This window comes from Salmo salar, chromosome ssa25 (assembly GCF_905237065.1).
Source record: "Salmo salar chromosome ssa25, Ssal_v3.1, whole genome shotgun sequence".
Lineage (NCBI taxonomy): Eukaryota > Metazoa > Chordata > Actinopteri > Salmoniformes > Salmonidae > Salmo > Salmo salar.
Window position 1 is genome coordinate 18654071 of NC_059466.1, and position 18238 is coordinate 18672308.

Genomic DNA, 18238 nt, shown 5'->3' on the forward strand with positions numbered 1-18238 from the left:
CAGATCAATGTGGAGCTATATACAGGCAGTACCAGATCAATGTGGAGCTATATACAGGCAGTACCAGATCAATGTGGAGCTATATACAGGCAGTACCAGATCAATGTGGAGCTATATACAGGCAGTACCAGATCAATGTGGAGCTATATACAGGCAGTACCAGATCAATGTGGAGCTATATACAGGCAGTACCAGATCAATGTGGAGCTATATACAGGCAGTACCAGATCAATGTGGAGCTATATACAGGCAGTACCAGATCAATGTGGAGCTATATACAGGCAGTACCAGATCAATGTGGAGCTATATACAGGCAGTACCAGATCAATGTGGAGCTATATACAGGCAGTACCAGATCAATGTGGAGCTATATACAGGCAGTACCAGTACCAGATCAATGTGGAGCTATATACAGGCAGTACCAGTACCAGATCAATGTGGAGCTATATACAGGCAGTACCAGATCAATGTGGAGCTATATACAGGCAGTACCATATCAATGTGGAGCTATATACAGGCAGTACCAGATCAATGTGGAGCTATATACAGGCAGTACCAGATCAATGTGGAGCTATATACAGGCTGTACCAGATCAATGTGGAGCTATATACAGGCAGTACCAGATCAATGTGGAGCTATATACAGGCAGTACCAGATCAATGTGGAGCTATATACAGGCTGTACCAGATCAATGTGGAGCTATATACAGGCAGTACCAGATCAATGTGGAGCTATATACAGGCTGTACCAGATCAATGTGGAGCTATATACAGGCAGTACCAGATCAATGTGGAGCTATATACAGGCAGTACCAGATCAATGTGGAGCTATATACAGGCAGTACCAGTACCAGATCAATGTGGAGCTATATACAGGCAGTACCAGATCAATGTGGAGCTATATACAGGCAGTACCAGATCAATGTGGAGCTATATACAGGCAGTACCAGATCAATGTGGAGCTATATACAGGCAGTACCAGATCAATGTGGAGCTATATACAGGCAGTACCAGATCAATGTGGAGCTATATACAGGCAGTACCAGATCAATGTGGAGCTATATACAGGCAGTACCAGATCAATGTGGAGCTATATACAGGCTGTACCAGATCAATGTGGAGCTATATACAGGCAGTACCAGATCAATGTGGAGCTATATACAGGCAGTACCAGATCAATGTGGAGCTATATACAGGCAGTACCAGATCAATGTGGAGCTATATACAGGCAGTACCAGATCAATGTGGAGCTATATACAGGCAGTACCAGATCAATGTGGAGCTATATACAGGCAGTACCAGATCAATGTGGAGCTATATACAGGCAGTACCAGATCAATGTGGAGCTATATACAGGCAGTACCAGATCAATGTGGAGCTATATACAGGCAGTACCAGATCAATGTGGAGCTATATACAGGCAGTACCAGATCAATGTGGAGCTATATACAGGCAGTACCAGATCAATGTGGAGCTATATACAGGCAGTACCAGATCAATGTGGAGCTATATACAGGCTGTACCAGATCAATGTGGAGCTATATACAGGCAGTACCAGATCAATGTGGAGCTATATACAGGCAGTACCAGATCAATGTGGAGCTATATACAGGCAGTACCAGATCAATGTGGAGCTATATACAGGCAGTACCAGATCAATGTGGAGCTATATACAGGCAGTACCAGATCAATGTGGAGCTATATACAGGCAGTACCAGATCAATGTGGAGCTATATACAGGCAGTACCAGTACCAGATCAATGTGGAGCTATATACAGGCAGTACCAGTACCAGATCAATGTGGAGCTATATACAGGCAGTACCAGATCAATGTGGAGCTATTTACAGGCAGTACCAGATCAATGTGGAGCTATATACAGGCAGTACCAGATCAATGTGGAGCTATATACAGGCAGTACCAGATCAATGTGGAGCTATATACAGGCTGTACCAGATCAATGTGGAGCTATATACAGGCAGTACCAGATCAATGTGGAGCTATATACAGGCAGTACCAGATCAATGTGGAGCTATATACAGGCAGTACCAGATCAATGTGGAGCTATATACAGGCAGTACCAGATCAATGTGGAGCTATATACAGGCTGTACCAGATCAATGTGGAGCTATATACAGGCAGTACCAGATCAATGTGGAGCTATATACAGGCAGTACCAGATCAATGTGGAGCTATATACAGGCAGTACCAGTACCAGATCAATGTGGAGCTATATACAGGCAGTACCAGATCAATGTGGAGCTATATACAGGCAGTACCAGATCAATGTGGAGCTATATACAGGCAGTACCAGATCAATGTGGAGCTATATACAGGCAGTACCAGATCAATGTGGAGCTGTATACAGGCAGTACCAGATCAATGTGGAGCTATATACAGGCAGTACCAGATCAATGTGGAGCTATATACAGGCAGTACCAGATCAATGTGGAGCTATATACAGGCAGTACCAGATCAATGTGGAGCTATATACAGGCAGTACCAGATCAATGTGGAGCTATATACAGGCAGTACCAGATCAATGTGGAGCTATATACAGGCAGTACCAGATCAATGTGGAGCTATATACAGGCTGTACCAGATCAATGTGGAGCTATATACAGGCAGTACCAGATCAATGTGGAGCTATATACAGGCAGTACCAGATCAATGTGGAGCTATATACAGGCAGTACCAGATCAATGTGGAGCTATATACAGGCTGTACCAGATCAATGTGGAGCTATATACAGGCAGTACCAGATCAATGTGGAGCTATATACAGGCAGTACCAGATCAATGTGGAGCTATATACAGGCAGTACCAGTACCAGATCAATGTGGAGCTATATACAGGCAGTACCAGATCAATGTGGAGCTATATACAGGCAGTACCAGTACCAGATCAATGTGGAGCTATATACAGGCAGTACCAGATCAATGTGGAGCTATATACAGGCAGTACCAGATCAATGTGGAGCTATATACAGGCAGTACCAGATCAATGTGGAGCTATATACAGGCAGTACCAGATCAATGTGGAGCTATATACAGGCAGTACCAGTACCAGATCAATGTGGAGCTATATACAGGCAGTACCAGATCAATGTGGAGCTATATACAGGCAGTACCAGATCAATGTGGAGCTATATACAGGCTGTACCAGATCAATGTGGAGCTATATACAGGCAGTACCAGATCAATGTGGAGCTATATACAGGCTGTACCAGATCAATGTGGAGCTATATACAGGCAGTACCAGATCAATGTGGAGCTATATACAGGCTGTACCAGATCAATGTGGAGCTATATACAGGCAGTACCAGTACCAGATCAATGTGGAGCTATATACAGGCAGTACCAGTACCAGATCAATATGGAGCTGTATACAGGCAGTACCAGATCAATGTGGAGCTATATACAGGCAGTACCAGATCAATGTGGAGCTATATACAGGCAGTACCAGATCAATGTGGAGCTATATACAGGCAGTACCAGATCAATGTGGAGCTATATACAGGCAGTACCAGATCAATGTGGAGCTATATACAGGCAGTACCAGATCAATGTGGAGCTATATACAGGCTGTACCAGATCAATGTGGAGCTATATACAGGCAGTACCAGTACCAGATCAATGTGGAGCTATATACAGGCAGTACCAGTACCAGATCAATGTGGAGCTATATACAGGCAGTACCAGATCAATGTGGAGCTATATACAGGCTGTACCAGATCAATGTGGAGCTATATACAGGCAGTACCAGATCAATGTGGAGCTGTATACAGGCAGTACCAGTACCAGATCAATGTGGAGCTATATACAGGCAGTACCAGATCAATGTGGAGCTATATACAGGCAGTACCAGATCAATGTGGAGCTATATACAGGCAGTACCAGTACCAGATCAATGTGGAGCTATATACAGTCAGTACCAGTACCAGATCAATGTGGAGCTATATACAGGCAGTACCAGTACCAGATCAATGTGGAGCTATATACAGGCAGTACCAGATCAATGTGGAGCTATATACAGGCAGTACCAGATCAATGTGGAGCTATATACAGGCTGTACCAGATCAATGTGGAGCTATATACAGGCAGTACCAGATCAATGTGGAGCTATATACAGGCAGTACCAGATCAATGTGGAGCTATATACAGGCTGTACCAGATCAATGTGGAGCTATATACAGGCAGTACCAGATCAATGTGGAGCTATATACAGGCAGTACCAGTACCAGATCAATGTGGAGCTATATACAGGCTGTACTAGATCAATGTGGAGCTATATACAGGCAGTACCAGATCAATGTGGAGCTGTATACAGGCAGTACCAGTACCAGATCAATGTGGAGCTATATACAGGCAGTACCAGATCAATGTGGAGCTATATACAGGCTGTACCAGATCAATGTGGAGCTATGTACAGGCAGTACCAGATCAATGTGGAGCTGTATACAGGCAGTACCAGATCAATGTGCAGAGGTACAAGGTAATTGAGGTAGATGCAGTTTGTACATGAAGGCAGGGTAAAGTGACTAGGCATCAGGAAGATGAACAATAATAAGAGTAAAGTCAGAACAGAGTAGCAGCAGTTTATGAGTGTAAAAGTGTGTGTGTATCTGTGTTTGTTTTGTGGCGGTATGCGTGTGTGTGTTATGTGAGTGTGTGTGCACGTATGAGGTGTATGTGTGTGGGTTTTGTGTGAGAGTAGTGTGTGCGTGAGTGAGTGTGTATATACATGGATAGTCTTATGAGTGAGTGTGTATATACATGGATAGTCTTATGAGTGTGCATAGAATCAGTGCAGATAGTCCGGATAACCATTTAATTAACAATTTAGCAGTCATATCATGGCTATTTAGCAATCTTATGGCTTGGGGGTAGAAGTTCTCTTTCATGGACAATGCACTGCACATGTTACTGGCTGCTCTCTCCAGTAGCACTTGTTTAAGTTGACACAACTTACTACTATAGCCTCAACCTGTTTTAGACAAACATATACAGTACATCACTTATTTATTAATGTGCACAAAAATGATGTATTAGATTACAATGTGTAGTGTATTTATTAAGGGAATAGCGTGTTTACAGGATTAAGCAAACGAGCCCAGCCTTGTTTCAGTTCTAGTGCTGTCTCTGTGTGTATTTCTAGAGGTGAAATATAGCTGTGTCTTTGTTTGGTTGAGATACAGGGCCGTGGCTGGAGCGATGCGATGCAGCTGGGTCTCTTGGGTCGTTTTGTCTCCATGACGATGTATGCCGGATGTCATTAGAGATGATTGAAAGGGGAGCAGGAGGTCACAGGCCAGAATCATCGTCGCCAATTACAAACACACAGACCAACACACCCTTTACAAAGAGAGTGTATGCATGGTCACACATACAAGTGTATTTCTTTCCTACACCTGCTCTCTCTCTCTCTCTCTCTCTCTCTCTCTCTCTCTCTCTCTCTCTCTCTCTCTCTCTCTCTCTCTCAAAAGAAGTTAGGTACAGAATACTCTGCTAAAGACATCCCTCGTCAGGCGGTCCTCCAGCATAATGATGTGCACACAGTGAGAGCATGTTCATTTAATAATGCCTGAGACATCATGCAGTCCAAAAGAGCAAAGGCCTTGGCCTTCCTTTGGGACAGCACATCAATTATTGAGAGGTCTAACATGGCATTTAGAACATGTGTGTGTGTGTGTACCTGCCTGCGCGTGCGTGTGTGCGTGTGTGTGTGTTCACGCATCATTTATTGAGCTTGTGGAATAGTGTATGTGTGGTCACATGCGTTTGTAAATCTTGCAGACTGCTGCAATACTGCTATGGGTTTTCAATTTGACTTTCAATCTTGGCTGAGGTATTGCTCATAAGTCATTTAGAACGCATGGAGTGTATTGAGCTGTGAGGTGAATTTATGGGAGACGTTATGATACAATTTAATTCCATATTGAAATTTCATATCGACTAACCTGTGCCCCCGCACATTGACTCGGTACCCCCTGTGAATAGCCTCGTTATTGTTATTTTATTGTGTTACTTTTTATTTTTTATTTTATTTAGTAAATACTTTCTTAACTCTATTTCTTGAACTGCATTGTTGGTTAATGGCTTATAAGTTAGCATTTCACAGTAAGGTTGTATTTGTGTTTGCCGCATGTGAAAAATACAATTTGATTTGATTTGAAACGTTTTCGTAAAAAAAACATTGAAATTGTTGAGAGTGGCTATCTTGTCTCTTTTAAATGTTTGGTGGTTGATAACCTTCATAAAACACACAAGCAGTGCCTTACGATTGCTCAAAGGATCTTGCTCAACAAGAGATTACGACATAGCAGACCGCTTTCCTGTCAGCGAGAGAGAGAGAGAGAGAGAGGTCTACAGCACTCAACAGCAATCATGTTTCCATCCTCCTCCTCCATCCGCTGAGGGACACCTGGAGCCGGCCGACATCCAATCAGTGCCGGCCTCTCCCTGTGGGATGCAGTTTCCATGGCAACCGGGTCATTGTTGGAGCGACAGCTCTCTCTCTTTACCGCTGTTCGGGTTGACCCCATGCCTGCGCTATAAAGGCCTGGAAAAAAGAAATCGCTCCTCTGTCAGAAAGCCGGTCCAGAACAAAGAGAGCCAAACATAAAACAAGCCGCTTAATAGCCTTCCTGGGTTGGGCTTGAATCAAACTGGACCACACACAGATACACAGGTGGTGGTGGCAGATCATGTAATGTGTGGGGTCTTTGTTTTCACTGGACCAGGCTATCATTGTCACATTGCCCCATGTTTGTTTCATATTGATTGACTTCTTATTGTCTTTTCACCATTAATTCAGTCAGTCAGTGTGATAGGAAAATAGTGTGGTAGGAAAACAAAGGATGAAGGGGAGACATTTTCAAGACAAGATGGTGTTGGGAATGTTTTATAATTGCTGTGTAGGATGTACAGCACATGTGGCTTCACATGTCCATCTGTGTGTATGCCATTAAGGCCTCTGAGCATTCGGGGCGGCAGGTAGCCTAGTGGTTAGAGCGTTGGACTAGTAACCGAAAGGTTATAAGATCGAATCCCCGAGTTGACAAGGTAAGAAATCTGTCGTTCTGCCCCTGAACAAGGCAGTTAACCCACTGTTCCTAGGCCCTCATTGAAAATAAGAATTTGTTATTAACTGACTTGACTAGTTAAATTTAAAAAGTATGTACGCTAGAGCTAGAAGAGCTGCAGTCAACACTACTATCCCTAAAACCTTTTCATCTTGGACATCCAGGTCAGACTCAAACCCATGACTTCAGTTGAACAAAGAAGAGACCTGGGATGATATACCAGCAGAATTGATCATTTTAGAATGGGAGGTTCCTCCTTGCTAAAGCAGGTCTACTCACCCTGGGGCTTTGAGGGGGGTAGGGGGGTTAAAATCAAGGTCATATGCATGTTCCCGTCAAGCAAGGGGTTTCTAGCTGTCCTCCAGAGTCCCGGGATTTATCAAAGCCCTTGAAAAATATATACCATAACAGGAGTCCAGCGGATGTACCATGTAGCTAGAATGCTAACATACTCTTGTCTAGCTTATTAGTTAGCGTAGTAGTTTAAATGGATAGAAAGTTGGTAAACAGAATTACAAACAAATTATATGTTGGACAACTGGAGATAACTCGCCCCAAAATTTGACTGAAACTAAATAGAGTAGAATTTCACAGAATAACTTGGGCCCGTAGGGAGAGATGGGCTGGTGTGCTGGCTATTACACTCCATTGTGTCCCAGTAGTTTAGGAAAACTACACTACCCATAATTCCCCCGTGGCCGGCTACAGCCAGCTGTCAGTAAGACTAGTCTGCCTTGCCTTGATGAAACGCTTTTACTAAACTGCACTGTCACGCAACCTAGCTAGGAGAGTAAAACGTTAATGATTTCTGAACGCTCTCCTTCCGTCTACCTACACTCTGGGAAAGCGAATGTCCCCTACAGTTGCACAGAACCTCTTGGAATTCCAATTGAAAGCAGTATTTCTCCTATAATTTCTTTCAGCAGCGATGGCAAAGTTAGGCTGGGGGAGGGTAGTGGGAGTGGCCAACTGCGCCGTCTCCAACCAACATTTTTAGAGGACCACCTCTTGGCCACACAGACAAAATGTTGCTGTTTTAAAGCATATTTCCTGCAATTCTACACATTTTGCCATGGTGGGAGAGAATTTTTATGTTTTAAAGTTAGTTTCCTGCAATTCTACACTTTTTGTCATGGGGCTAAGAAAATAAATCTGTTTAAAAGCTAATTTCTTGCAATTCTACACATTTTGCCATGGGGCTGAGAGAAAAATTGCAATTTTAAGCAAATATCCTGCAATTCTACACATTCTTCAATGTCTTATAGCATGTTCTTATGCTATCTGAATGACTCAAACATTATAACACAATCAATGGCGACCCCATGCTATGACATTTGGGGAATTTTAGATTCTCCCTGACTGTCTAGTTTTTATTTTAATGATGGTTAGTTCTCAAAGATGACCTTATTTAAAAATATATATGTAGCTCCATTATATTTTCTACATACTTTATATCTTGTTACAGTCATTTAAATTTACACTCTAAACGTTTTACCATCCCAATTTCTTAATTTTTGCATATTTTTGAGTTAATTTAGTGGAAACACTGCACAGAACCTAAATATTTAGTGCTAGCCCTCAACTTCACATTACTCTCTGTTGTTGGGCAATAGCTGTACCAGAGTTTCAAGTGCGTTGTTGTATGATCTTGTTATTTTTATTCCCATAAACCATCTGTAACTACAACACTGATCCGCTACATTGATCCATGTAAAATGTATGCACGCATGACCGTAAGTCGCTTTGGATAAAAGTGTGTTCTATTATTATTATAAAAGCATTTGATTAACAGAAAAATGTTAGCTTGTCTCTGTCTCCAAAGTAACATAATAACCTCCAGGCCCATAGTGTAAGGTTGAGACAAGCGACCTGTCCTGTATTCTTGTGACAGGAGAACTGATCCGATGTCAGGCTAGCGTTGCCCCGGCTCTGCCTCAGAGCAGGAGGTGACTGGTTTAGTGTGACACCTGCTAGACTGACTGACTCTGAAACAGATCTGGAGAGAACAAGGTCACCAGAGTCAAAGCACCTTGCTTGATTTTATCACCTTGTCAGATTGTCAGACCCAGCTAGCAGTCAAAAGACTTTGAGAAACAGTGAGAAATGCCTGTGATGAAAAGTGTTTAACTTCCATTCAGTTTTGTTGATATGAAAATAACTCCGGGCATTAGCTTGACAATGATTTCTCAGGAGCAAATGAAAGGTGGAGTGAGATGGGGACTCTCTTAACAGTTTCCTTCCTCCTTTTTCCATGCAGGGCAAGCCTTATGTGTTTGACCGAGTCCTGCCACCCAACACAGCCCAGGAGCAGGTCTACGATGCCTGTGCCAAGCAGATCGTCAAAGGTAAACGCTGTGCCCTATACAGCCCAATTATCTCACATCCTCACCGTCGTCATGTGAACTCAGTTTCAGGCCTATTTTGAAAGAGTTAACCCCACTGTGTTTTGTTTTGCAGATGTGTTGGGTGGGTACAATGGAACCATCTTTGCCTATGGCCAGACCTCGTCAGGCAAGACCCACACCATGGAGGTAAGTCTGGAGGACATTTTTGGGTCCTCATTGGGATTTGTATGAGAGCCAAAGAGATTCTGTCAGAGATTAGATTAAGGATAGCAGTATTGAAAATGATATACGTAATCACAGGACATGTGAAGCCACAGTGCAAGTATGGCCATTAGCAGCTAGTTTTAAGGAGCTTTACAAGACAGCACGACGGAGAGGCCCACGGAACATGAAACTGCATAAAGAGGAGACAGAGGCGCAGTCTAGAAGCAGGGTGAACCTTTGGCCTCACTGCCTGCATCATCTGTAGAGGGTCTAGTGACCCATTGACTGAGCAGGGATTGACTGGATTTAAACCGTTTCCCTCAGTCATAATCCTAACATGGGAGAGAGTCGCAGAAACGTGATTTTTACAGGCGGATCTGAATTGTGCAGTGGTTACTACTCAGGCGGCAGACACTTGAGATTTCACTGACAAACACATTTGAAGCTGTATCTGTCAAACACGTTTGTTTCATTAAAGGGAGGTGCCAGTCAGGCAGCATTCAAACACACACAAAAAATATTAATATTTTCAGTAAAAAATCTTGTTCAAGCTTGTGAGAAATGTAATTCCTAATTCTCCTCAGATGGGAACATTCACCAACAGTCCTTCCCTCCTGCTGCGTCTTCCTTCCTGGCATACCTTTATTTAGCCCGACTGCCTATGCCAGACGGCACGCCAAAATAGCAGCAAGGTGCTTCTCTGCCACAGTTCACACGATGTGCCGCCATGCGATTACACATACAGTATAGCCTCCTATTCAGCTGCAGCCGTTCCCCTGGTAACAGCCCAGAGATTCTTCAGCAAGCTTGAGGATGAAATCGAAAAACATTTATACCATCATTCAGATCCACAGGTTTCCTTAGCAGGTGATGGAAGGGCGGGGAAAGCGATGGTGGCAATATGATTAGCTTCCATGCAAGCTCTGCCAGCCTGACCAGAATTTAAAACTATCCCTGTTATGTGTTTAATCTGAAACGCTATTATACATCTCCCCATACCTAGAATCATTTAACAGTTTGAAGGACATAGCAGCCCTGAGGCGAAGGGCAAACGGTAATAGTCCATTGCAGAGTAAATTATTGCCGAGACAATAACGTTTTTAAATTGCAATTTGACTGTTTAAGGAAGGGTCAGACTGAATTAAATGGGGATTGGGATGGAGATGAGAGGACTAAATTCTTGAAGGGATACAGGCTGGCCAAGGAGTCTGTAATGAGACCCCCTTGAGGTCCCATGTATATTTCATTTTAATATGAGGACATAGGCCTTCTGAAGACTAAGGGTGTTTTCACACTTGGTCCCTTTTAGACAATTGTTTTTAGCTCATCTTTTGAGGTGGCCTGAGTTCGGCTTGCTTGAATTCCTCTGTCCAGTTCCCTTTTGTAGGTCAATGTGAACTCAAAGCTCCCCAGGTTCACTTGTCGTTATTCCCGCACCACACACTAGAAACCTGCAATACCGTTTCATCTGCCGTGAACCCTCACATTGGTGCCACAAAAGAGAGAAGATGATGATGTGCAGGTTCGCAGGAAAAAATTTGTGCTGTTTCTGGATATTAATTAGGGATTTTCAAGGATGCCAAAATATGTGTCGAGTTTTTAAGTCAGATCATTTTTTTGTAATATGTGGTATATAAAGAGAACTTATTCATAAGCCGTGTATTCTCTTGTGGGATTTGAATAGTGTGAGAAGAAAACAATATATTTGGTGAGAATCACAGCATAGGGTACAAAATCAATTCTAGCTCTTAAAGGAACAGTAGCCTACATTGCATGCATTATAGCATTATTTAGTCTGTAGTTATTCTTCTGCTACTTATTCTGTTACCAATAATATTTACATGTTAATAGTATCTTCTGGTGGCAATTATTATGTTTAATCTTTTAACCAAATGCAATCTATTAGCTTCCAAAATGTAAGGTACTTTATAGATAGGTGATAAGACGTTCTGATGGAATGGGTTATCCTGCAACTTTATAAAAACCCAGAGTGCATTGTTTGAATTTTCTAAACATAGCAATGTGAAGGCAAAGTGTACTCGGACCACAGAATAGGTGAAGTGAACTGGCAAAAGAGTTGAGTCCTCATTCAAAGGCAAGGGCAGTGTGAATACAAACCGAGTTCTTTAGCTTTTTTTTACCCCAGAGTTCACTTTAAAGAGGACTGAGATCGGTACTTTTAAAGAGGACTATACAGTGCGTTCAGAAAGTATTCAGACCCCTTGACTTTTTCCACATTTTGTTACATTACAGCCTTTTTCTAAAATGTATTCAATAGTTGTTTCCCTCATTAATCTACAGACAATACCCCATAATGACAAAGCAAAAACAGTATTTATTGTTGTTATTGCTAATTTATAACAATTTTAAACAGAAATATTACATTTACATAAGTATTTAGACCCTTTACGCAGTACTTTGTTGAAGCACCTTTGGCAGTGATTAGAGCCTCGAGTCTTCTTGTGTATGACGCTACAGGCTTGCACACCTGTATTTGGGGAGTTTCTTCAATTCGTCTCTGCAGATCCTCTCAAGCTCTGTCAGGTTGGATGGGTTGCACTGCACAGCTATTTTCAGGTCTCTCCAGAGATGTTTGATTGGGTTCAAGTTTGGGCTCTGGCTGGGCCACTCAATGACATTCAGAGACTTGTCCCGAAGCTGCTCCTGCATTGTCTTGGCTGTGTGCTTTGGGTTGTTGTCCTGTTGGAAGGTGAACCTTCGCCCCAGTCTGAGGTCCTGAGCTCTCTGTAGCAGGTTTTCATCAAGGATCTCTCTGTACTTTGCTCCGTTCATCTTTCCCTAGATCCTGACTAGTCTCCCAGTCCCTGCCGCTGAAAAACATCCCCACAGCGTCATGCTGCCAGTACCATGCTTCACTGTACGGATGGTGCCAGGTTTCCTCCAGACGTGACGCTTGGCATCGAGGCCAAAAAGTTCAATCTTGGTTTCATCAGGCCAGAGAATCTTGTTTCTCGTAGTCTGAGAGTCTTTAGGTGCCTTTTGGAAAACTCCAAGCGGGCTGTCATGTGCCTTTTACCGAGGAGTGGCTTCGGTCTGGCCACTCTACCATAACGGCTTGACTGGTGGAGTGCTGCAGAGATGGTTGTCCTTCTGGAAGGTTCTCCCATCTCCACAGAGGAACTCTGGACCTCTGTCAGAGTGACCAACGGGTTCTTGGTCACCTCCCTGACCAAAGGCCCTTCTCCCCCGATTGCTCAGTTTAGCTGGGCGGCCAGCTCTAGCTCTAGCTTTGGTTCCAAACTTCTTCCATTTAAGAATGATGGAGGCCACTGTGTTCTTGGGGACCTTCAATACTGCAGAATTCTTTTGGTACCCTTACCCAGATCTGTGCCTCGACGTAATCCTGTCTCGGAGCTCTACACACAATTCCTTCGACCTGCACTGTCAACGGTGGGACCTTATATAGACAGGTGTGTGCCTTTCCAAATGATTTCCAATCAATTGAATTTACCACAGGTGGACTCCAATCAAGTTGCAGAAACATTTCAAGGATGATCAATGGAAACAGGATGCACCTGAGCTCAAGTTCAAGTCTCATAGTAAAGGGTGTGAATACTTATGTAATACTTTGTTTTTTTTTTAATACATTTGCAAACATTTCTAAAAACCTGTTTTCGTTTTGTCATTGTCTGGTATTGTGTGTAAATTGATGACGAAAACATTTTCTTTAATACATTTTAGAATAAGGCTGTAACGTAACAAAATGTGGAAAAAGTAAAGGGGTTTGAATACTTTCAGAATGCATTGTATGTGAAAACACCCTAGGAGGGTTAAGGCTGAATGATTTGTCCTCTGTAAGAGCTTGATAGCAGCCTGCGATAACCCTCTGTCGCTACTTCACAGGAGGTTGGTGGCACATTAATTGGGGAGGACGGGCTTGTGGTAATGGCTGGAGCGGAATAAGTGGAACGGTATCAAATCCATCAAACAGATGATTTCCATGTGTTTGATGTCATTCCATTCGCTTTGTTCCAGCCATTATTATGAGCCGTCCTCCCCTCAGCAGCCTCCACTGCTCTACTTGTAGTAACCTGACAGAGAGACTGAATATTTGTTGGGTTGTTTTAAAAATACTCTCACTTTTCCTTCTTCGGTCAGATGTATCATTTTCTTCACATATATTTTGTGAGCATATTGTCATGTTTTGGAAATGTTGGATGTTGTTTGTTAAAGATAGTGTGCTCTCCATCTCAGGGCAAGCTCCATGACTCCCAGCTGATGGGCATCATCCCCCGTATCGCCAGGGACATCTTTGACCACATCTACTCCATGGACGAGAACCTGGAGTTCCACATCAAGGTAACAGACACATCATGGAGTGGCCCCTCTGAACCCTGGGCTTGTTGCTCAGTGAGTCAGTGTCCATGCATTGTAGCTTAGCTTGCCTTCAAAGGAAATAGTCTGTGTTCATACAGCAGGATTTGTCAAAAGTGTAAGCTGAGTGTAAAATGTATGCAATAGCTTTTGTAAATATAATATTTTAATTAAAACAAAATACATGTTTGTATGGCATTTGTATTATACTGTTACCAAACCATCAGGTCCATAACAAGTGAATGAAACAGGTGTTGTGGTGGCTGAGGGTTAGTCCAGTGCTCATTGCTGTGTTAGTGTTAGTGACAGGACCCACAGAGGTGCCAGTTCTGCTGGGGTGGCCTACATGTACCATATGGTCACTGCAGTGACACCTTCAGCTGGTGACTCTGTGGCTGTGTGTCCTCGCGGCCTTGCCTCTAGCAACCCAAATGGAAATGTTACAACACAGAAGTCTAGTGTTCATCTGTTAAAACAGTGAATCTTTCACTAAGGGCAAGACTGGCACAGGATCAATGCGGTCTGTTTGTTTATGCTGTGGGTGATATGTTTTGTGTTTATAGGTCTCCTATTTTGAAATCTACTTAGACAAAATCAGAGACTTATTGGATGGTGAGTAAGGACTTTATTTCTAGTTTTACTAAGTTCAGATTTCTAAATAGTGATGTGGACAATTTTGATGTATATATTTTTCATTTTAAGTGTCAAAGACCAACCTAGCAGTGCATGAGGACAAAAACAAGGTGCCCTATGTTAAGGTGGGTATCCAATCGCTGTAGCTCAAGTTCTATAAACAGGAAGGTGTTCAGTTGTTGATAATATGATTGTTCCTTCTCTAAACACAGTAATATTTCAGGTCATTACCCAGCAATCTTGTGGTACTCACCTTCACACATATTCCCACTTTTCCACAAAGGGCTGTACGGAACGCTTTGTGTCCAGTCCAGAAGAGGTTATGGATGTCATCGATGAAGGAAAATCCAATCGTCACGTGGCTGTTACAAGTATGGGCTTCTCTTTTCCTCCGGAATCACTTAAGTACATGTTTAGTAAAGAAATGTTGCAAGAATGTTGCTAACTACCCATTGATTTCCAGTGATTCAGCAAAAGACCGTCCGTTTTCTGTGCTAGCACTGACTCAAATGTTGCTCTACTTTTTGTTCGTCCATACAGACATGAATGAGCACAGTTCTCGCAGTCACAGCATCTTCCTGATCAACATCAAGCAGGAGAACGTCGAGACAGAACTGAAGCTGTCAGGAAAACTCTACTTGGTGGATCTGGCTGGCAGTGAGAAGGTCAGAGTGGTTTCCCCTCTTTCTACGTTTTTCTACCCTCCATCTCCCTCTCTCGCTAGGTCTTCCCTCTCCCCTCCCTCTCTTTCTCTCACTCTCTTCAATAAATCATAATTAAAATAGCCTCTTTACACAGCATTTTGATTGAAGACCTATTAGACCTATCTGTCCACAGAACCTGTTTGTAGTGACATCCTGCTGTGGGTATTTACTATCGTCTTCTCCAGGTCAGTAAGACTGGGGCAGAGGGATCTGTGTTGGACGAGGCCAAGAACATCAATAAGTCCCTCTCCGCCCTGGGGAACGTCATATCAGCTCTGGCCGAGGGAACTGTAAGTTAGAAGTCTGTTTCGCTGTGTTGTAGTTGTTTCTTTCTCTCTCCCTTTCTCTCTCTCTCTCTCTCGCTTTTTCTCTCTCTCTCTTTCCCTCTTTCCCTCTCTCTCTCTCGCTTTTTCTCTCTCTCTCTTTCCCTCTTTCCCTCTTTCCCTCACTCTCTCACGCTTGTTCTCTCTCTCTTTCCCTCTTTCCCTCTCTCTCTTTCCCTCTTTCCCTCTCTCTCTCTCGCTTTTTCTCTCTCTCTCTTTCCCTCTTTCCCTCTCTCTCTTTCCCTCTTTCCCTCTCTCTCTCTCGCTTTTTCTCTCTCTCTCTTTCCCTCTTTCCCTCTCTCTCTCTCGCTTTTTCTCTCTCTCTCTTTCCCTCTTTCCCTCTCTCTCTCGCTTTTTCTCTCTCTCTTCCCTCTTTCCCTCTCTCTCTTTCCCTCTCCCTCTTTCCCTCTCTCTCTGTCCCTCTCTCTCTTTCCCTGTCTGTCTGTCTGTCTGTCTGTCTGTCTGTCTGTCTGTCTGTCTGTCTGTCTGTCTGTCTGTCTGTCTGTCTGTCTGTCTGTCTGTCTGTCTGTCTGTCTGTCTGTCTGTCTGTCTGTCTGTCTGTCTGTCTGTCTGTCTCGTCTCTCTCTCTCTCTCTCTCTCTCTCTCTCTCTCTCTCTCTCTCTCTCTCTCTCTCTCAGATTGATTATTTCCTTGTCCTATTTTACTAACATGTCCTTTTGTATGTGACGTGAATATGAAATATTCAATAAAATAGCATTTGGTTACAGATGTTGTCTCATTTGTGAAGCTCCTCTTGATCTTCCCTCTTCCCGTCCTGTAGAAAACCCACGTGCCCTACAGAGACAGTAAGATGACCCGTATCCTGCAGGACTCTCTGGGGGGAAACTGTAGGACCACCATTATCATCTGTGCCTCCCCCTCCGTCTACAATGAGGCTGAGACCAAGTCCACCCTCATGTTTGGACAGAGGTTAGCGCTCATACTACACACACTGTAGGGGGGTTCCGTGTATCTCTTCTAGTCAGTCTGCAAGGGGGGGTTTATTTGTGTGTCCTCATGGGGATGTAGTGAAAATAGAGATTAGATCTCTAATGAGTCTAGGAAGATCAGCTGTGACCTTGTTGTAATGCTGCTGTTTACCCACGCCCAACAGCAAGGGTGATAACAAATCAATGTAGATTATTGGAGTGTTGTAGTCCAGTGTCAGACCTTTGACCTTCAGTACACATACACTATTTGTGCATAATACTACCATATGCCCTCTTCCATCCATCAATTCCAACCTGATGGAAATCCTCCTCTCTCTCTCCCTCTCAATGTTGCAGAGCTAAGACCATTAAGAACACAGTGTCAGTAAACCAAGAGCTGACAGCTGAGGAGTGGAAGAAGAAGTATGAGAAGGAGAAAGAGAAGACTAAAGGCTTGAAATACGTGATCCAAAAGCTTGAGACCGAGCTCAAACGCTGGAGGAAAGGTAACAAAGAAAGAGAGTAGAGGAGTGAAAGAGTGGGGGGGGAGAGAGAGAGAGAGAGAAAGAGATATGAGAGAGAAAAAACAAGAGAGGAGAGAGAGAAAAAAGAGACAGTGACAAAGACAGGCAGTAGCTTGAGACAAATGGAGAGAGAGAGGATAAGAGAGGAGAGAGAGCAAGAGAGAACAAAAAGAAAATGGAGAAGCCGTGTAGCAATTATGGTTAAACCAGACTAGAATCCTGATAAGCGCATCTCGAATGCAAGGGCCTCCCAGTACATGGAAATCAGTATGATCATTTACACAAACCCACTGTCATTTATTTGACTGTGCTCCTAGTTACTCTACTCCAGGAGCATCAGAGAGACTACAGATGTTTGCAGACATCTCCCAGCTACTCCTGGAATATGGAAGCTAAGGACTTCACTTGTATTCAGAGCTCATCGGGTTGTAGGGGATGTTGAACCATCATTGTTACTACTGAAACTCTGTTTTTATTTGATGAAATTGCTTTGATGAAAATCATGAAGAAGAACTCTGGATGACTCAGAGGTTTGTTCATCGTATTCACTGAACACATACAGTGTTTTTGGAAAGTATTCAGACCCCTTCCCCTTTTCCACATTTTGTTATGTTCCAGCCTTATTCTAAAATTGATTAAAATATTTTTTTTCCTGATTAATCAACACACAATACCCATAATGACAAAGTGAAAATAGGTTTTTAGAAATTGTTGCAAATGTATTAAAAACAAAAACAGAAATACCTTATTTACATAAGTATTCAGACCCTTTGCTATGAGACTCGAAATTGAGCTCAGGTGCTTCCTGTTTCCATTGATCATCCTGATCATTCTTCAACTATATTGGAGTCCACCTGTGGTAAATTCAATTGATTGGACATGATTTAGAAAGGCACACCTGTCTATATAAAGGTCCCACAGCTGACAGCGCATGTCAGAGTAAAAACCAAGCCATAAGGTCGAAGGAATTGTCCGTAGAGCTCCGAGACAGGATTGTGTTGAGGCACAGATCTGGGGGAAGGGTATCAAAACATTTTTGTAGCTTTGAAGGTCCCCAAGAACACAGTGGCCTCCGTCATTCTTAAATGGAAGAAGTTTGGAACCACCAAGACTCTTCCTAGAGCTGGCCGCCCGGCCAAACTAAGCAATCGGGGGAGAAGG

At 43.1% G+C, this 18238-nt stretch overlaps 1 protein-coding gene across 1 annotated transcript in view; it reads left to right on the forward strand.

Moving 5' to 3' along the window:
- The window catches only part of kif5c (kinesin family member 5C), a 41681-nt gene that overhangs the window by 6359 nt on the left and 17084 nt on the right, over window positions 1–18238 (forward strand). Inside the window, exons 2-11 of the mRNA XM_014173493.2 lie at window positions 9338–9425; window positions 9538–9611; window positions 13845–13949; window positions 14528–14576; window positions 14667–14722; window positions 14881–14968; window positions 15138–15262; window positions 15487–15591; window positions 16406–16554; window positions 16911–17059. Coding sequence (XP_014028968.1) covers window positions 9338–9425; window positions 9538–9611; window positions 13845–13949; window positions 14528–14576; window positions 14667–14722; window positions 14881–14968; window positions 15138–15262; window positions 15487–15591; window positions 16406–16554; window positions 16911–17059 — 988 coding nt within the window. The remainder of the gene's footprint in view (window positions 1–9337; window positions 9426–9537; window positions 9612–13844; window positions 13950–14527; window positions 14577–14666; window positions 14723–14880; window positions 14969–15137; window positions 15263–15486; window positions 15592–16405; window positions 16555–16910; window positions 17060–18238) is intronic.